The sequence below is a fragment of the Podarcis liolepis genome (genome assembly GCF_965112155.1).
Source record: "Podarcis liolepis genome assembly, chromosome: 7".
NCBI classification, from domain to species: Eukaryota; Metazoa; Chordata; class Lepidosauria; order Squamata; family Lacertidae; genus Podarcis; species Podarcis liolepis.
Genome location: NC_139561.1, coordinates 52,121,897 through 52,143,106, shown reverse-complemented (window position 1 = coordinate 52,143,106; position 21,210 = coordinate 52,121,897). Strand labels below are relative to the sequence as shown.

Sequence of the window (21,210 nt, the reverse complement as noted above, 5' to 3'; positions counted from 1 at the left end):
GGGAAATTCCCTTATTCCAGCGCCGTTTCCCGCTGCTATCATGGATTGTTAGATATCCCGTAGACCAGTGTTCCCCAACCTTGGGCCTCCAGCTGTTTTTGGACTACAGCTCCCATCATCCCTCGCTAGCAAGACCAGTGGTCAAGAATGATGGGAATTGTAGTCCAAAAACAGCTGGAGGCCCAAGGTTGGGGAACACTGCCGTAGACGGTCCCCAGGACAGGGGAGGCAGCTGATCCCTTATTTTCGAGGCTGCTGATCCCTATTTTCAAATCTGAAAGTTGACAGCTATGAGAATCTGGCCAAGATCATCATGGTGGAGGGACTCTTTAGCTTAATGTTCTATCTTGGCTCACTTCTTGATGTGCTAGCTTTCAACTTGCAGAGCTTATGGGATGATGCTGATGCTGATGCTGAGAGCCAGTGTGGTGTAACGGGCTGTTATCATGTGAGACTAGCAGCAGGGAGACTGGTGTCCAAAATCCCAACTCGGCCACACGGAAATCACACGCTGGGTGACTTGGTTCGGGCCAGTAACCAGCCCAACCCACCTCGCAGGGCTGTTGTGAGGATTAAATGAGAGCGAACCGTGTCGCCCACCTTGAATCCCATGGAGGAAAAAGTGGGATATAAATGCAAGGAATAATACTGGCAATGAGCCCCTCTCGCCCCGCCCGCCCGCCAGCCTTTGTTCGCTACTTCTCCCCCTCAGGCCCGGCTTCCTAAACAATCGCCGCCTCCCCTTGGCCCCGCCCCCTTTCCTCCCGCGCGCCGCGCCTTCCTCCCCTCCCTCACAACGACCGCTCCCGTCACCTGGGGCAACGGCTTTGAGGCGGGAGGGGGCGGGCGGTGACGGCGACAGAGGCGCGGGGCGGCGAGGGGACTGTGAGCGCAGCGGAGGCCCCACCCACCTCCCGGAGCAGCGCCGCCGCCGCCGCTCAACCCCCTGGTCCGTCCGTCGGTGTGCCCTCGTCGCCGTGTTCCCCTCCTTCCCTCTCTGGGTCCCGCGTGGGGGACTGGCAGGCGGAGGAGGAGGCTGAGGCGGGTCACAAGACTTGCGGGGGGAGGAGGAAGGGGCACGAGGAACGCCGAAAGGAGGCCTTATTATGGGGTGAGTCCGAGGGGGCCAGAGGAGGGGAACGGGCCGAAACTGGAGCCACGCCACGGGGACAGTTCGGGAAAGCAAGGCGAGGCGGGGGACCTCTGAGCGCGTGCAGAGCGCTCCCACAAAGTAACTCTTACTCAGCCCCAGTGCCTAGCCGAGTGTTTCCCAAACTTGGGTCACCAGCTGTGTTTGGACTACAACTCCCAGCATCCCAAGGTAGCAGAACCAGTGGTCACGGATGATGGGGATTGTAGTTCAGAAACAGCTGGAGACCCAAGTTTGGGAAACAGTGGTCTAGCCCAACCTTTCTCAACCTTGGGTCCACAGATGATGTTGGACTACAACACCCATCATTTTTTAGCCAGCAAGACCAGTGGGCAAGGATGAGGGGAGTTGTAGTACAACATCTGTGGACCTAAGGATGAGAAAGGTTGGGGTTTCCCAAACTTGGGTCTCCAGCTGTTTTTGAACTGCAGTTCTCGTCATCCCTGACCACTGTTCCTGCTAGCTAGGGATGGTGGGAGTTGTAGTCCAAAAACAGTTGGAGACCCAAGTTTGGGAAACACTGGGCTAGCCATACACAACTGGGATTTTTAAAAAGAAGGGTGTTCCTGACTAGCCCCAATGTCTTTCCATAGGTAACTGGTGCTTTAAGATAAGGGTGCCCCTGACCGTGCACAGTCACTGCCATCCACCCTCCTGCAAGTTACTGGGACATGTCAGCAAGTTCTGAAATGAGGGGCATGGTTGCTGTGAGAACACTTGACAGCTTGTTTTCTGAATAACAGTGTAACACAGGGAGGAATAGTCTTCTAAAAGAAAAAGAAATGGTATTAAATTATGGGAAGGAAGAACATATGGGGGAAGTAGGGAAAGACAGAGGTGAAGCTAAGGGTGAAGACAGCAATTCATTGTACTGCAGGGTACTCAACGTTTTGGGGCCTGAGAGTATATTTGGAAATGGAAGAAAAACTCATGGGCATCACAAGCTACCCATTTCACATAAGAACTGCCAGTGCTCAGACCCTGCTCCCTGTCCAATCCAGGCAAAACATCCCCAAAACTAATAAAACACTTTGCAGACCCCAGCATTATGTAAGGTGGTGAAAATTTTAATTCTCTTCTCTTCATTGAAGACAAATGCCTAGCAATGCAGTCTTTTCACTGGACTTTAGGAAACACGTTTCCATCACACTTTAGAACTGATATCTGCTTTCATTCTAAGGCAGGGGTGGACAACCTTATTGTTCCTCAGGGACACATGTAGCTGATGGGCGATACTTGGGGAACTTGTACCAGTTTGTGTGGCTGGTCCAGTCTTGGCAGTGGGCTGGAGCATTAACATCCACACACCCAACTTACACCCACATCAAAACACAGGATTTTTTTTGGAAGATGGGGACAAAGTAATACAGTCGTAGCTTGGATCCCAAATGCCTTGTGAGTTGAACGTTTTGGCTCCCAAACTCCGCAAACACGGAAGTGAGTGTTCCGGTTTGTGAATGTTCTTTGGAACCTGAATGTCTGAAGGGGCTTCCTTGGCTTCCGATTGGCTGCAGAAGCTTCCTGCAGCCAATCGGAAGCCACGCCTTGGTTTCCGAACATTTTGGAAGTTGAACGGACTTTCAGGACAGATTCCGTTTGACTTCCGAGGTACCACTGTATAGGGATGATATCTGTAAATAAATTCCCATTTCTTTGATCTATTTGAAGCATCTTGGGCTTCTGGGTGTAGTCTTTCTGAGGGAAGGGTCCCAGTTAATTAGTATAATGTGCCACCAGTGTGGAGAGCCTGCTACAGGATTGCTCAAGGTCAGGGGTTGGCAACCTAAGGCCCATGGACCGGAAGTGGCTCACAGAGGCTGTTTAACAGGCCCACGAGCCGCCCGCTTGGCGAGTCCCTGCGCGCTGTGTTAAACCCACGTGGTGCGGGGACTCTCTTCCGTGGCTCCAGAAATCGCTTCTGCGCATGCGCAGATGCCGGAAATAGCATCTGCGCATGTCTGTGGCGCTGGAAGTCGCTTCTGCGCATGCCCAGATGCTGAAAATTGCTTCTGCGCAGGCGTGATATTGGGTGTCTGGGCATGCGCAGAAGCAATTTCCGGTGCCACAGGCATGCACAGACATGATTTCTCGCATTGCACCGGCCCGGCCCACGGAGGATCTCCGCAGGAGTGATCCGGCACATGCCTGGTAAGCCTTGCCGACCCCTGTTCAAGGTCATAGAAATGGTGCAAAAATGAACTTTGTAGCAGCAGCTGGATAGTTTTCTAATATGTACATTATCTAATGTTGGGAAAACTAGGCCCTAGGCTGTGATTGGCAAAAATCTGCCTTGTAACCAGCCTTTTGATATTAATAAGTAGCCTTTGACTTAGTTTGGGGGCCCCCATTCAGATGAAGGATTGTGTTGCAATGACCTGGATGTAGCTTGCTGGTGGGATCTGTGACTACGGGGTTGATGGTAGTGTGAGGCAAGCTAATGCTGTTCTTTTTGGTCTGTACGTGAATTCCCAAAAGTTTTTTTGTTTCTTAAATTGTAATTTTTAGTATGAAAAGGATTCCATTTTAGTCTTGTGGTCTCTTAATAAAGTATTTGTCTTTATCTATTGCTGTGGCTTCTTGTGGTAGGCCTTTGCTCTAAATCTGGCACCTGGTTTTCACTACTGAGTAATTTGTGGGTTTGGGGCTTAGAGAACAAGGAGTGGATATTTGGCTCTTGGCTAGTTGAATTCCAAGGGCTCCAAAAAGAAATCTGAGTGTCCCCTGACTTAGATTTGGAAAACTTTTCAGGAGTGGAGGCTGGGCAGGATTGATTTTCCCTGGGCATCATTCAGCTTGGCTGCAGAGTTGAGAAATTAGCCCTGGGTAGGGAGGAATAATACCTGCTCCTTTGTTCTAGGCTAGAAGGGGTGAGATAGGAATAAGGAATGCTTACCATCATAGCTCCCATCTCAAAACAAAATGTTATTCAATCCCTTCTTTATCATACAAGTCTAGAAATAATGTGGGTGCTGTGATGCAGAGCTGCTATGCAGTTCCTGAGTCAGCAGGACTCCTGTCCGGTGGGGTAAAAAGCATGTCCTTGTATTCTGTTAAAGGATTTTAGAGGTAAAAAGTACTTGTTATCACCGAGCAACAGCTGGTCAGTAAAAAAATAAACATACCAATTTGTTTCATTCATGCTATTATAAAATAAATTGTCTAACTGCAGTATTATTACTTTTTTAAAAAAATCCTTAAAACACAGGCAGAGCGCGTGTAACCTACAGAGTCAGCAAGTGTAATGACTTCCTCTGAACAGAAGCAAAATGAAATAGAGTCTGAAAGAGTCGCTGGAAATACAAGAATTGTGGAAACAGAATTGCGCTGCACCTACCCAAATGAGAGGCGGGAGAGGAATCAGATTTACACCCTTCTAAGCATCAGTAACAGCATAAATGAACAAGAGGAAAGGTCCTTGGATTGTACTAATGGAACAGGATGGGAGGAAGCTGTGAGTAAGAATTTTATGTTGTGAACATTTATACTCTCAGTCACCAGTTATCCATTAAAAAGAATCTGCCATAATATAGTGTAGTTTATAAATGGGCACCACTTGTCTCCTAGGGACTGGTTCAAATGTAGTATACCGGTAAGTTGAAGCATCTTGTGTTCAAATGTGCATTCTGATGAGTATAAGAATTATATCATTGGTTTCAAATCCATCAGGTGATACCGTTGCAGAAGTCCATTTAGTTATAGAGGTCTCTCTTGCTGAATCTTTTCAATATAAATGTTGCTGCTGTGGATGCGTGCACCTTCCCTCACCTTAAGTTGCAATACTACCTATAGCCCTGCCTAGACAGAGTTAGCTTTGCCTTGTCCATACATGCTGTGGAAAATCCAAGTCTGACTACTCTAGTGGACTTGGAGAGGCCTTTGGAAACTATTTGTTATCTTCAATTACTTCAGAATATGGCAACTAAACTGTTGACTGGAACAAGCCACTTGGAATGTAGCTTGCCAATTTTCTGTGGCTTCTAATTTGATTCCAAGGATTTTCCAAGATACTGGTTGTGACAGGTTTTAACATATAAAATCTCACATGGCTTCGGACCAGAGTATCTGAAGGCTTGACTGCTCCTATATGAACCTGCTTGATTTTTAAGACATTCATCAGAGGCCTTGCTTTGGGTGCTTCCACTTTCAGATGGAAAGTGGGTGGCAATCAGATAGTAGTATCCTGGTTTTGGAAGATTTTCTCCAGGGACAAATTGACTGGCACGTACTCTTAGCCTTTAGAATGAGGTTGTATTCTCCTGTATTCAACTGTATTCTCCTGAATTTTTAATTAATTGTTTTAACATTTCCTTTGCTGCTGAGTACGTTTGTTGACATTCTTGCGGTTTGTATTGTTTCTGTATTGTAGTTCTTAAACTTTCTTAGCTGCTTAGAAAGTTTATATACTCAGATGTGGGAGAAAATTATTTTAAAGAAAATATTTAAAAACAAAACTCTTGTGACACGTCCATTTAGCGTGATAAAAACATTTAGGAGATAGACCGAGCTTTAATCCATAAAAATCTATGCCATGATAAACGTGTTAATCTTTAAGGAATGGCAAGAATCTTGTTGATCTATTTACAAAGGAATTAATAAAAATAAATTATAGGTATTAATAATTTCACCCTGTCCAGACTAAAGTCAGTGGTGTTGGGTTCCTAAATTTACATAAAATATAATCCTTAAATTAGACAATGCTTTTGAAGAAATTATTATGATTATAGTATTTGTGATTTGGTTCAGGTTAGTATATGAAGCCTGGGACACAGGTGGCACTGTGCGTTAAACCACAGAGCCTAGGGCTTGCCGATCGAAAGGTTGGCAGTTCGAATCCCTGTGATGGGGTGAGCTCCCGTTGCTTGGTCCCTTCTCCTGTCAACCTAGCAGTTCGAAAGCACGAAGTGCAAGTAGATAAATAGGTACCACTCCAGCGGGAAGGTAAATTGCGTTTCAATGAGCTGCTCTGGTTCGCCAGAAGCGGCTTAGTCATTCTGGCCACATGATCCGAAGTTGTACGCCAGCTCCCTCGGCCAATAAAGCGAGATGAGCGCCGCAACCCCAGAGTTGACCACGACTAGACCTAATGGTCAGGGTTCCCTTTACCCCTTTACCTTAGTCTATGTAGCAATGCTTTAATTCTTTGCTCAGGGTACTCTACACTTTCCCATTATATGTCATTTTAAAGATGTGCAGCTGGCGCTATGCATGGAAATAAGTCAGCCTGCATTTACTGGGGCTTATGCCCAAGTAAGTCTTCATATGACTGCAGTTAATTGTGTAATTACTTTTACAGTTTTCTTGTATTTTGGATTGTGAAGCAAATGTCAAAGCTTTTCTTCCTACTGCTATGCTATTGTTACTCTATTTTTAGGCTCATGTTTACTACATTTTTTTGAGCTCTGCTTTGTGTCCTGATATCTGTATCTAATTAAGAAGCCCTGTGGTTATGTCCACATGGTACTTATTTTTAGGGCTGCAATCCTGCCAGTGGCTTCATCCAGAGTCCATCCTTTCCTTGTATACATGCTTTGCATTTCCTAGCTTATAACACCTTGCAAGTGTTGGGGGAAGAGAATGACCAGCAAGGTCTAGTGATGCTTTCTTGTGAGAGGGAGCAATCCGAGCCACCTTGAAGGAAGCAGATATGTACCTTCTCTTAACCTGCAGACTGTTCCATCTATTAGTTGCTAATTTCTCATTTGTGAATAAAAGTTACCCAGTAGGTAATTATCACAACCCTGATTGCAATCCTGCTATTTTTCCTAAATTTCTCAGCAGGTTTTGTTACCATCAGTTATGATATTATTCTGGTGTATATTTCCAGGGACATTGTGCTTCAGTTCCTATGTGGAGAGCCATTTCAGAATGTGGTGCTGAGAGATCATCACTATTGTATTATGCAGGGATTTATTTTGTCTCTTATGCTGTTTAGAATCTCTTCTGTATGAAAATCCTGAGGTCCTTTGGGATCCTGGAGTAAGGTGCCATCCGTATGCTGCTGACATTTTCTTGTAAAATTCAGAAGTGGTGGTGGATAAGATGAACTGATGTCTGAAATGAGTAATAATAATAATAATAATAATAATAATAATAATAATAATAATTTATACCCTTTCCATCTGGCTGGGTTGCATGAACTGGATGCATGCTAACTAACTGAAGCTCAATCCAGACAAGATGGAGGTACTGATTATAATTGGTTTATAAGTGGTTTAGCCTGATACGTTGAGTCTATTTTGGGTGGTTTTGCATTTCCTTGAAGAATTAGGTGCAGAGCTTGGAGATTTGTTTAGATCTATTCTTATATCTGGATGCCCAAGTGAGATGTTGCATGAAGCACTTTCTGCCAGTTTCAGCTGCTATGCCAGTTTTCACCCCTCCTCTTGATGACTCTCTTATGTTAAGCTAATGCAGTCTCTTCATAGAATTATAGAATTGTAGTGTTGGAAGAGACCCTGAGGATCATCTAGTCCAACCCCCTACAAAGCAGGAATATGCAGCTGTCCCATAAGGGGATCGAACCTGCAACCTTGGCATTATCATGCTCTAATCAACTGACCTATCCAGACTCAAATGGAAGGGGATGCCTTAGAAGACTACTGAGAAGCCACAACTAGCCCATAATATGTTTGGTCGAATGGAACGCATTACACAAGTGCATAAACATATTCAGTGGTTAGATGTCTATTTCCAAATACAATTCATAGTGCTGTTGTTAACCTTTAAAGCTGTGTAGCTCAGGTTGCAGATATCTGCAGGACCGCTGCCTGAATGCTGAGATTCTCTTCAGAGGCCCTTCTGTGGGTGTCCTTTGCCTGTTTTATATCCTACTTTTCGAGGCAAAAGACATTTTTAAAGCAGCTTACAATGTAGCAGAGCAAGTATAACAATGTCAAAACAATAAAAATTCAGTTCTATTAACTAAGATTCTAGTTAGGAGATAATGCATCCTGATTCAGAGCAAAAAATTGGACTGGATCATCTTTGAAGGAGTTTGCCATAGTGTGGTCTGGTTTTGTCATAATCAGGAATGTGGCAGTAGGCTACTATGCAATGGTTGTCTTTCATGGGCATGAGGATATAGTTTATGTTACTCCAGTGGACCAGGAATTATTGACCAAACAGCAAAGCTGTCCTTGAAGAACACTTTCACATAGTCAGGAGTGCATGATCCAGCTTTCCATCTTGTATTCAAACTCGGGCTCATAACAGGCACCACTGGAGAAGTTACTGTGGAAGGTATTTATGCTGACAGACTAGTAGGTGGCAGCTTTCAGAACCATAACTGTTCCCAGAAGCAAAGCTAACATAACCTAAGGGTTTGCTTACAAGTGCTCAGCCTGGCTGCTGTGATGGTACCTATTTTGGCTTTTGTATGGTACATAGGACTCCATGCTAGCAATGCCACCATGCTTCAGTGTTTTGCCTGGCACAGATTATTCAGACTTTTTTTGCTTTGGGTGAAGTTCTTTCTATTTATGACTGTCTTTACAGATAGACCAATCAGATTTCTGGACACCAAGTACAGGGCCTGGACACCAAGTACAGGGCCTTTTCAGTGATAGTCCTGCATCTTTGGAACTCCCTCCCATAAGAACCTCCTGGCCTCCTGCTTCAGAGTTTTCAGAGGGCCTTAAAGAGTTTTTTTGGTTGTTGTGTGCAACTTTTTGGGGATGGTGTTGCTGGCTTTTATTTGTTTCATGTGCTCTATTCTGTTGTTTATATTAATTGTGGTGTGGTTTTAGGATATTGGTTTAAATGTGATGGTACACTGCCTTAGGAGGACTTGTCCTTAAAACTGAATTGAAAATAACTTGTGAGTTTACTGCAAGGTGCTCTGAGAACTTCATGGTAGATATAATATTCACTATTTTTTAAAAAACCCCTGAAAGGATTGATCAGAACACTTGTTGTGCCAGGGTGAGATTACGCAGCCTTCACAGCTGACTTCCTACTACTGGCAATGGGGCTGTTCTGGAGAAAAGCAACTTGTGTTTTCTAGAGGTACAGCACTTCCAGTTGTGCACTAAAGTATAGTATAGTATAGTATAGTATAGTATAGTATAGTATAGTATAGTATAGTATAGTATAGTATAGTATAGTATAGTGTGTCTATGGAGCACTGAAGTACAGATAATTGCTTTAGCCCATTGTCTGCTTTTAAAAAAAGCAAGTCTCGTCCTTTCTTCTATAAAATATTTTATACTTTCTATTACTTAAAAGAAAATTCAGTACTGAGGCTAGAATCCCATTGTCCCTAGGAGGGTGTGCCAGGGGGCCACTGGATGTTTCAAATCTCCAAGTTGAGGGCGGAGAACCTCATAAGGCCTCTTCCAGCCACTATGGAAGTCACTGTGGCCATTTGTCTTACCAATGTCAGAGTTCAAATGTTGGTTGGAGCAAAGAAAGAGGTTGGTTTGGATTTAAATCCTTTCCATATCCCTGACTCCACCCCTGCCCAATAAATAAATTGAGATAAATAAATGTCAGCCTTCGAACTGACATATGTATTTTCCTTTCTACTGGAAACATTCGGAAAGAAATAATAAAAACTTAGAAGACAAGCACTTAGAAAGGACAAATAAAAAAGAGCACCACACTTTCCACCTTTTTGTTTTGCTCTAAAGAAAGCATTAAGAACATGAATAATAGCTTTTGGTCCTCCCATTTGAGACTAAAAATTAGCCATAATATGATATGCACAGCTTTGTTATTTAAGTAGACTGGTATGAAACAAAAGTCGGGAGTTGACTTGTGCTGGACCTTCTTGTTTAGTACTAAACTATGACTCATTTAAGGTCTGCTCAACAGTCTTATCTGACTTTCTTGATAATGGGGCATTATTTTAAAATGGTCTAGGAACCTCATATCAATTACACTTTTTTTGAGCAGATAATATCTTTTCCTGCATATTGGTCCACAGTTAAAATTAGCAAGAGATTACCAGTAAATCTAGTTGCTCTGCTGCTTAAAATACTAACTTATATTCACATCATTTTGCTCTCAGGTCCAAGGCTGGGGCAAAACAGCCCCATTTGCTTATCTTCAGCTACAGAAGAAAGCTAGAAAAGCAAAGACAAGTGAGTCTGTCAGTGGATGCCAGTCTGTCAGTGGATGCCTTTACTGCTTAGATCTGAATCAAGTTATTGACAAAAGTTTGGAACAAGACCCCAAGGGTACAGAACCATTGAAAACTGATTTCAAATTAAGTACATGTGCTGCCACAGATCGTATTCCAGAAAAACAGCAGACTCTGCTTTTACAGAGTGCAACCATAGACTCTTCTGCAACAGAAGACTCTAAAAAGGAAAATTGTTATGGCAAAATATATTCTGGTCACACATCCCAAGGAGAAAAGAAAAAAGTGTCCTTAAAGGATGTTCAAGCTACTTTAAGTGAAAGGAGATTTTTTCTAATGAAAGAGAGTCCTCTCTTCCAAGGAGAAAAGAGAACAGTGCCAATAAAGGAGTATAGTATACTGACTACAGGAAAACACAAAACTCTAGAAACTGTGAAATACAAAGACACAAAAGGCTACGAGCCTCCCATATGTAATCATGTTGGCACTGAAACTGCTACTGTTAAGCCATCATTAGTACTACCACCTCTGAAAGATGCAACTCTCAAAACCACCCTGGATCCTTCAGCAAAGAAAAGCAAGACTGTTACTTCCCAGGCAAGTGAAAAATCATTCCATGCTGTTTCCGAGACAAGTTGCTGTGGTCAGGTTTTTAAAACCAAAGAGCAAAAGAGTGAAAAAAGAATAGACACAATGTGTAATGCAGTGAAGGAGCAAATAAAAATGCATGAAATAGCCTCTTTTGACTCAAGGCTTTCCAAGACTTCATTCATCTCAAGAAACCCAGATCGTTGCTACTGGCATTGCTCATTTGCACCAGATACAAAAATGGCAACCATGTCTAATTCAATTGCACTGCGAAGACACAATCATCTCAACAGCATGCATTTTCTGCATACAAAAGGAGCGCGAATCAACAAAGTTAATGAGATGCAAGACCCTTGCACCAGAAGCAGGAGTCACACTGGAACCAAACAAGGAAATGAGTCAAAAACACAGGAGATCCCTCTGCTTTCTGGACTATTCCCTTCCTTAACGGTCAGCCGTGTTGCAATAGCTGCATTGCCCTTTAGGCTGACCTGACTTTTTAAATTGTAATTTCTTGTTGGGCTATTCATGGATTTGTTTGGAGCACTCTGTATAATGAGAAAAAATACTGAAAAGTCATTGTAAAGCAGACTGGGCAGATTTGTTAATTTGCATAGGTGCTATTTTGAATAGAGTTGACTGCCACTCATTTCTGTACAAAATTAAAATACCAATTGATTACCTCTTACAATATGATAATGGTTTCAGTAGATCCTTAAATATGTTTAGTTGAACTAATAGAGTCTGCAGTGTAGACTCAGGCTCTCAGAGATGAGCCTTAATGTGCATTGCCTGGATGATGCCCCCAGTTTGCCAAAAACTTTTTGTCTTTAAAAGTACACCTAGCTAGTTCTTATTTAGAAAATTGGGCATAGCGTTTCAGTACTTCCAATCCCCACTGTATGTATGGTAAATGCAAGCTACTTTGGTCTGTTTTGTTCTTATTAGTCCTTTTGCTTGGGAAGGACCACTGCAGAAGCACCATGACCTGTGTAGTTTGTCTTCTCAAGGAATACTTGAACTACTGCACCAAACTCAGAATAGATGGGCAAGGGATCAGATTTTGCCTAAATTAAGCCCGTACAATTTGGAAGTCATCGAGCCATACATAGCCACAATGCCTGTTTTTGCTCTCTGTCAAGGATGGCAATAGAAGGCTGTCAAATATCTGTCAGGCCAGACTAAGTTGCTCATGAGCTATATTTATCTCAATGAGTTGTACAGTTGTACAGGCCTAGACCAAGTGCTTCACCATATGGAATCTAGAAAAGTACCAAAAATTGTCTGCGTAGTCTCTGCCACAATGATGTACTATTTTCAAGTGTCCTCCAATTTGTGCAAAGCCTTAGCTGTTTTTAGATGTTGTAAAAAGTTTATTTTTAAAGTTTTCTTTTATGTTTAATGTTCAAACAATGTGTAGATAAGACTAAGGAAGCAAAGTTAATATTTAGTTATATTTGTGTGTGTAGAATTGACTGTATATACTTCGTGATTTGTTTATGTCAGCTAGGACTTGTCCCCCTCTGCAAAATTAGGTAACTCACATTGCTTTATAATCTAGATAGCTTCAATAAAATACTTTTCTGTATGCACAGTGACAGCATGTTCCTCAGTATTTCAATCCAAGAGATTTTCCTGTCAACATCTGCCATAATTATCCTACACCTTATCTGATGCATTTGGAGTAGCAGGAAGGTAATGACATTTCTGGATATCCAATTGCAAGAGTCCCAATGTCACTCACCCATGATTCATGGAATCCACTTATATTTGATCAACTGTACAGAAACTTGTTCAAGTAGTTTTATTATAAAATCTTGCCAAATTCTTTTTAGTTTCAAACAAACAAGTTTGCACATAAACTGATCGTAGTCCTTGAACTAAATATTTTGAGTTCTTATGCAAAAAAAAATCTGAGAGCTGAGTGGCCTTTTCCTTTTGGTTTTGGTGATGGTAGCAAGGGCTCTCACCAGGAATTCATGTGCATAAACCTCCTGCAAGAACACAGTAGGCTAGTTGAAAAAATGAACTTTTTTGACAAGCAGCTTGCTTTCTTGTTCTTAAAACAGGCATGAAATTATTTAAAGCAAAAGTGTTCAATAGCATGACCATTTTTTCAGGATTCATCAGGGCCTACAAAGAAGGGATTAAAACAGTGACTGACAGAAATGTTGTAACAAACATGCAATATCTTTAAGAAACCACACCTGTTTCTACAAGTGTGGGGCAAAGATTTTTGGGGTGAACCACCAATTAAATGGTGTGAATTCCTCACCCCCCCATTATAGGAGACAAAATTGCTCGAACCATTATAAACTGTTTATTTGAATTGCCTTTTCTTGAATTGGCTGCTAGACTTAACCCTTCCTCTTGCTCCTACTACCACTTCTGTAGAAATGCTGGTTTTAGTGAACATTGTTGAAGGGCTTCCTGCTACCCTCATTGCACATCACATTTACTGCTAAGAATTGTGAAATTCTGTGCTCCAGTTTAAAACAAAACAAAACAGGGCTTAAGCAAAGTTTTGGATAATGGATGGATACAAGCAGTCGTTTACAAAGTGGTTGCTTAACCATGCTATAGCTGTAACCACTTGCTGAGTCAGTTACCTGTGTGATCCTGTTAGGCCAAGTGGATGAAAGTTTTACCTCTCATACAAAATACAGACAGTTAAATGGTTGTCAGTCTTCACCTATGTAGACTTGTACCTTGTGAAATAATGGCTTTACAGAAAATAACATGTCATACTTAAGGACCCATTAATATGTGTTTTCATTTTTCAAAATTACAAGCAGAATAAAATGTCAATAAATTTTAATTCTTTGTGAGCATAAATAAACTTGGAAGTTTCTTTTCTAATGATTCCATTGATGAGTGAACCAAAATAAATAGCAGCTACTTTTCAGTGAATTTAAAATGATTGATCTTGTTACTTACCAGCTAAACCAAGTTAGTGAGCTGAAAAGCCATGCTTGATAGTACTTACAAGTCATGCTTCCTGATGCTGCAGTTATGAAAACTTCAAAAAGCAATTTGGCATTACAATGAACAAAGTATGAATTTTGTATTACTTAGTCGAGGGTGTGGTGTGGGGGGGAAGGCTGTGGCCCTCCGGAGATGACTGGACTCGTTCCCCTCCTTGAACACAGTGGGGCCCACTTCTGGGTAGGTATGTCCAGGGCCAGGCTGCATATTCCACTGATTTCAGTGGGAAAGATTTAAGCATGTTCATAATGCTAACTGAAAATAAGTAGGGACTTTAAAAGTATCTTAGCGTTGGTTGGGTCATGCCCTTTGTTTTAACTCCCCTTTTCTGCCCTGCATAAAGAGAACAGATGCCACAATCCAATACTCAATGGTGCATGCTCCAAAATAAGTGTATATAGGATTACATACACAAGTAAATGTGTGTAGCATTACATACTAACACAAGTGTGTATTGCTAACTAGCTTTTAAAATAGCATATATATTTAACAGTTTTTTTCTTAGTTCTTCTGTGGACTTTGTCAATGATAACAGTGTGGAATTTAGCTGTGATTTCATTCTTTTTTAAAAAATTGTGGTGTTTTTTTTTAAAAAAATCATACTATTGATTTTCTTTTAAACACTTGAGTTTTTTTTTTTAAAAAATCACCATTATATCAAATGTGGAAAAATAGGGGGATAACAGCATGGATAATGTACATCACAAAGAATGTGAGACTACAGCAGAATTTAATAATCATTTAGCTTTAAAAATATAGAGCCTTCTTTAGATACAAATAATCATTTGATTCCCCCCCCCCGCAAATGCACCCCAAGACCCTCCTGAATTTATATCCATTAAAAAAAAACTTTACCAGTTCTGTGGACACCCTACTGTGATTCAGTTATACCAGAATATTTTTTGGTGATTCTCCCGGGACTCCCATGCCGATGTATCCTTTAAAAAAGGAGTACACCTGCTTTTACACTTTCGCCACTTTGGCAAGTGGCCCCCAGAGGGCTGACATTGGGTTTTTTAAATAGGATTTCATTACTAACTTGGTTCAATAAATCATCACCAGCAGGACATATCCAATATAACATTTAGTGGAAAATTCTCATTTTTCAAATGAAAGTCCTAGAGAGCATGGAAAAGTTACCTAACATGACATTGAAAAGTTTAAGAAGAATTTGGCCAAAATTCACTACAAGTTTTGTATAGAGGTTTGGTGAAATTCATTATATTAAGTGTTTTTTGTGAAAGTGAAAGATTCACGTTTTTGGTGTGGCTGCAAGACTCTGAATTTAAAGGCACCATCTTTTCCCCTCCCTTTTTTCCTTCCAGGAACAAGGCTGGGGGAGAGCTACTCCTTTCGCATGCTGTAAGATCCAAAAAGAGACCAAGAAACCAAGAGTAACCAAAACAGTCTCAAGCATCTCTCACCAGAATATGGTGCCTGCTAATAAGAAAAACATGGCCTGGGTAACACAGTTGGCAAGAGAGAGACAAAAAATGGACGACAAATTTACTGAAGGAGAACCAGTTTCAAGCAACAAAAAGATTGAAGTTTCGTGCATCAAACCATACAACTATGTCCCAATGATGACAGCCCATGCCGAGGGAGACAGAAAGAGAGGGAAATTAGACTCTATCCAAACATTCCTAGGTGAAAAAAGGAGCTTGCCAATAAAGGAATATGAAATCAAGTACTCACAACGGCAGACAGAACCTGACATCCTGAAATATAATGAGATCGGCCTGCCCAGAGTAATCCACGGTAATCCTCCTAACAGCTTGAGCTGTATAACCTTAAATGCATTTTTGGTCTTCAGACCAGACGAAGGCAATGTAATCAATTTGCATCTGGAGCCTCCTTCAAAGCATGAAGCAACAGCAGTCAAGAGAACTGAGGAAGAGGACAGCACGGACGCAGTCTCCTATAGCCACGTAATTAAAAAAGTAAAGCAGAAGAGTGAAAAAAAAGTTGGTATGAATAATACGGTGAAAAAGCAAATACAAAAATCATGTATCGCCCTTTGACTTGTCCATGGTGCTCAGCTATTTTGTCTCGTCTTCAAAGCTGTTTGACTTTTTCCTTTGTACTGAATTAAGATTACATTCAAGCTATCTTCCCTTCCCAATCATTGCTATTCTAAATGCAGTACGAACACCTGCATGGTTTGTGCTGCCCTTGTAAAATTGTGATAGTAGCAAGGGCAATTACATTAATAATGAGGGAGCTTTAACTCAACAGGACTGATCATCTCAATTAATTGGCAGTGACTAATTTTAAACCAGTGAGGCCAAAGAGCTGGGACTTAAGGGGTACTCTTGGTTTCTGAAGCTATTTTGGTTCTAGTAGTTTGCTATAATTCAGAATGACTATATATTAAGGTGGTCATTCTTTCTCCCAATATCTGGAGCCCCAAAGCACCATGGGTGGTTTTGGGTTGGCACACTTGGCCTTCCCAATTGCCCCTTTCAGTGGTAGCACAAACAGCCAGAGAAGCTCATCCCATTAGGAAGCCCTACAGAGCACACTCCTCTGGCCCCAGGATAAGAACAGCTGCCACCAGAAGGAAATCCCTCCATTCCCTATGAATGAAAGCTTTTTGCAAGACCCAAATGCTACAGGGGATACTGAAATTACTGTCTCTGCAGCAGGTCAAGGAACCATGAAGCCATTCTTACAACAGTGGATGCCAGTTTTGTAAAGCAAGGATGCCTTGATTAGTTTTGATTGATACATCAGTTACAATTGTGCCAACCCTCCCAATTTCCTCAAAAAAAATTAGGGAAACCAAGACCAAATCATGGGACGTAGGAATTGCTACAGTACTATAATAAGGGACAGTATTTTGAGTCCAACACAATTCAGCATTTGGGGTATGGGGGAGAAAGAAACCTATTTACAGGTAGTTTTCACAGGTTTATGGGGGGAAACCATTGAATTTGCTGTGTTTTAAATATTGCAAATTTTGATGTTACAATATATTATTATTATTATTATTAAATAAAAATGCAATATATTAAGACTGCAGACAGGGCACTGAATATTAGTGCTGTAAGGTTGCAGGTTAGAATTGCAGTCAAGCACAATCCAAAATACTTTTTTTGCAACACTGGGGCAATGATATTTTGAATGTCAGCTTATACCCTAAAACTAATTTGCTGAGAATAGGGAGCCTTAGCATTAGAACTTTGGCTGGTTATGAAAATCTAATTCTATTAATCCTTCGTGATTCTTCAGTTAGAAGAGTTATTCCCTAACTCTTGTGTTTGTTTGTTTTTTAAAAAGCTTATAGTGGAATAATTATTTCCCTCCTCACCCCAAAACATAGGTCAATTGTGTGGCAGTATAGTTGTGCCAGTTGTGCCTACCTGAGATGCAGAAGAGCTTCCTTCCTACTGATGAGTAAAAAGCCCTCCCTGCCCAATGCCTACTGCATTTTAGACTTTAAAAATAATATTCTTATAATGTGGAATTTTCCTTTACAGTAAACATGGGCTAAATATAGTCCACAAACTTTTTTTTTAAAAATCACCAATTAAGTTAGGATACATCAAGTACAGCCTTCAAACTATAATTATTCTCTTAGCATGGCAGCAAAATCTTATAATTATTTGGAGGCTTAGTTCTAAGAGGTCAGATAACCATACATTAAAATGAGTAGCCTTTTCCTTTTACATGACCTCTAAGAAACTTCATGGGTTTGGTGCTTGTCCTTTAATAAATGGCGCTCTGAAACACAGGGCTTATCCACACTTCCTCTTGTCCTGCTGCTTTCCCCCAGTGAAAACCCACTCCTCATCACTCGGAGCAAACAGCAATTTGGGTTTCCCCCAGATTGCCATTTTTTCCAAGCTAAAGAGCTGGTTTCCCCTTGAAAGCGAGCATGGCAAGGGGGAAACCACTTGGACTGAGCTTTCTAGGTGTGGCACAAACTAAAGTGTGGATGAACCCCAAGGCTTCACAGAGGAGTCTGCAGAACTTTTTAATGTGTTTTTAATGTGTTACTGTTTTTGCTGCCAATAAAGAGGCTAAAATAAATACCTTTTTATTTTAGTGTAAACTACTAAGTAGTTTGGTGAAATAGCCAGAATTACACATAGAGGAGTCAGTCTTTGAAATGTTCTCTTTGGTCATATTGTTTTTTTTTTGGGAAAAAATTCTGACCCCCAAACACCTCTATCAAAGAACATGCCACCTGTGGGCAAATGTACCCTAACCCTTGCCATCCCTTCCAACATTTGAAGCTGCTTTGAAGGTCTTGGGGGGAGGGGGGTGAATAAGAGAGGGAGCACTTCCTTGCTGTCTTAAGATGTGAGCTTGATGTGGATCTCCACCTTTTTTTGATGCCCACCCCAATACCCTAGCCCCACTGAACAAAACAGCTTCAAGCAGGCATTTGTACACGTGTGGTGAAGGCACAGAGGCTAATGCACTCCTTCAGAGTGCCCCTGTAGGCCCTACACTCTCCAGATTGGCTCTTGCTGCTGCTGGAGACAGAAAAGTATGTGGGGGTCAGCCCCAGACCCAGCAGCTAGCATGCCTGCCTATCATGGCCCCCTTGTGACCACAGAAGGATCAAGGTGGTGAAGCACGGGATCCCAGTTACAAAGAGGAGGTGCTGAGGGAGATTTGAAGGCTGTATACAGCAAGCCTTTCATTTACTTTTGAGTGCATGGATGGGGTTGTGGATGCAGAGGTGGAGGGGCATAGCACAGGTGAGGGGAAAGAAGAGTAGATGGAGAGGGAGGCAAACATAGCAACTAAGTGATAAAATAATATGAACGACAGAGAAACGAACAGACAAACAGAATGGAAGAGAAAGAATAGTTGGTATGAGAGGGTTTGTGTATGTGTGTGTTTGAGACTGGATGGAGGATGGAAGCATGTCTGTTGTGTGTAAGGATGGAAGGGGTTGGCTTATGTGAGGAGAATGGTTGATGAAATGGGGAAAAGCTGTGAGGAAAAAGGGGTGGGCTATCCGTTGGCTCCAGCCTTGCCTACTGCCGTTATGCGGCCTCTGACCACCTTTCCCCCACAGAATGCAGCCCCTGCATTCAGAACTGTTGGCCACCCCATATTAAACCATAGCCACGCTTGCATAGCCCTGGGAAAAGAATGCCAGCATGGCTACATCTCCTGCAGTCACGCCCCATCATTTGCAAACCCCTTGCATCAGGGCAAAACCATACCCTTTATCACTACTTTGGTTTTAAGGCAAGGAATAAAAAAGAAATGCTATCTCCATCCACACAGCCAAAGGCTATTGCACTACAGCAATTTGACAGGGGCTAGTGAAAAGTGTGACATTGCGTTTCTATTTCACAGTATAATCCACTTTCTAGACCCAACTATTTCTTTTCAATAGAGGAATGAAATGGCAAAGTGTTCAAGTAACCGTTTAGTGTAAAACAAGAGGCAGGGGAGGAAAACTGGTGAGTTAAGGCAGAAAGACATTTATTTGTTCATCTTTGTGACATAAATGTGTTTCATTATATATACAGGTAGGCCCTTAACCTGAACAGTTTTATTCAAGACAGAGAGTTCATTTATTTAAAGCTCACAGTATTTGCAATTCTATGCATGCAGTTGTGTGTGCAAACACCTAATGGACAGAGAAGAGTCAGTTCTACCATTTTACTGTCTGAAAGCAGAGGAAACTGTGCACTTGCATGTTGGTCTAAATTGTCATTGCATGCACGTGTAAGATTAATGTGCTCTTTGGCATTTCATCTTGATTAGCTGCCTGAAGAGAATACGTATGCATCGGAGGAGAAAAAGGAGGCTTGTGGCTCCATAAAGAATAACAGATTTAATTGTAGTAGATACATTTGATCTTTAACAAAGTGAGCACAAATGAGAGGGAGGAAACCCCTAGAAAAAGAGGACTACTCTGTCCCTAAATGTGGCAGAAAGGAGGGTGTAGTAAAAATTGCAGCTGCAAACGAGAATGAGATTTTCTTTCACTTACCCATATCCAGCCAGATATTAAAACTGTAATCATATGACAACCTCCTCTTAAAGGCAACAGGCCAGTTTCATTTTTATTCAGGATCCCTCCAGCCCATCTGCTCCTTACCCCCTCAGTGAGGAAATGGAAGTCATTCTCTTGAGGCTAGAAAACAGCAGCACTGTATTGTTTCCTTGCAAAAACTCCATAAAGTGCAAGAATTGGATATAGAAAATGTTCAATGATATACATGATCGATGCAGGAATTTAATATGGTGTCATTCAGATGTTTCATCTACATGCCAAGGTTCTGATACAACCCTTGTCCCTTTAATAGATAAACTGTGTGTATTGACTCATTTTCACATTTCAGGCAACTTGCAGTGGACAAAACCCCTTAGTTCACTGGTATTGTTCAATGACACGATATTGCTTCTGACATGGTATACCCATGCTTAGGCTGCAGGTGGGGGCTCACATTATTGAATGCTCCTCCATACAAAAGGATTCCCTCTTATTTTCTGTATGAAAAACTAGGTATTAGGGAATTTTTTTTAAAAAATGCAGGGGGTTTGAGGTGTAATCAAGCATACGTGTTCCCATCTGCAGCCCATACACAGCCTAGACACGTTTATTCACAGTGCAATCCTACATTTAGTCAGAAACAAGTCCCCAACCTCCAAAAACCCAAATCCCCTTAAAGCATGCAGAGGCTCACAGAGTTTCATTTCCAGTGTCTGTGTACGCCATCTCAATCTGCAGCCAGATGTGAAGCATGTGTGTGTGTGTATGTATGCACACCTAGAATTTTTCTTGAAAATTAGCAAGCATAATGAAATGAAATACCATACTTTGATCCAGCAAGAGTAAGACATCACACTAAGTTCTGCAACTCAGGTTTTTTGTTTTCAAGTTTAGAAATATCAATTAAGCAGACTAGTGCTATTTCGTGGTGCAAAATGATATTCAAGAATGTTCCTTTAAAAGTTAATATAAGCTTTGCAAACAATTAAGAGGTGGTTGTCTATTTCCTGCATGCTCATCCTCTTTTACTCTTTCATCCATCTTGAACCAGCTACAATGACAGGCAAATATCCTGGGTGCATCTACTGCCACAGGTAACCTCTAATGCTGCCTTTGCCAACCTGGCTGTGTTGGCTAGGGCTTATGGGAACATCTGGAAGGCACCAGGTTGGCAAAGGCTACTGTACAGTGATTGTGAACGAGTTACAGTGCTGCCTCGCAAGACGAAATTAATTCGTTCCGCAAGTTTTTTCTTCTTGCGAGTTTTTCGTCTTGCGATGCACGGTTTCCCATAGGAATGCATTGAAAATCAATTAATGCGTTCCTAGGGAAACCGCCTTCAGACCAGGTCCGGGGACAGTCTGTCCCCCGACCTCTTCTGAAGGCTGGGGGGGGAACAAGGGCTTTTCTTCCCACCCCCAGCCTTCAGAAAGCTGTTCTGAA

At 41.8% G+C, this 21,210-nt stretch overlaps 1 protein-coding gene across 3 annotated transcripts; it reads left to right on the top strand.

Annotated features, from left to right (window-relative positions):
* The first annotated feature begins 813 nt into the window (after positions 1-813).
* On the top strand, positions 814-20,294 carry LOC310712171 (uncharacterized protein C16orf46 homolog). Of its 3 annotated transcripts, XR_014528789.1 has the most exons (5): positions 814-1,111; positions 4,356-4,601; positions 10,158-11,267; positions 12,413-12,512; positions 15,128-20,294. XR_014528789.1 is itself a non-coding variant. In XM_083514990.1 (4 exons), the coding sequence occupies exons 2-4, from the start codon at positions 4,392-4,394 to the stop codon at positions 15,821-15,823; spliced, it is 2,016 nt and encodes a 671-aa protein (XP_083371116.1). In that variant the 5' UTR covers positions 814-1,111; positions 4,356-4,391; the 3' UTR covers positions 15,824-20,294. The 3 variants fall into 3 exon arrangements, 2 of the variants coding, with proteins under 2 accessions (XP_083371116.1, XP_083371117.1); XM_083514990.1 differs by lacking the exon at positions 12,413-12,512; XM_083514991.1 differs by lacking the exon at positions 12,413-12,512 and having other exon boundaries at positions 856-1,111; positions 10,158-10,826.
* The last annotated feature ends 916 nt before the right edge of the window (positions 20,295-21,210 follow it).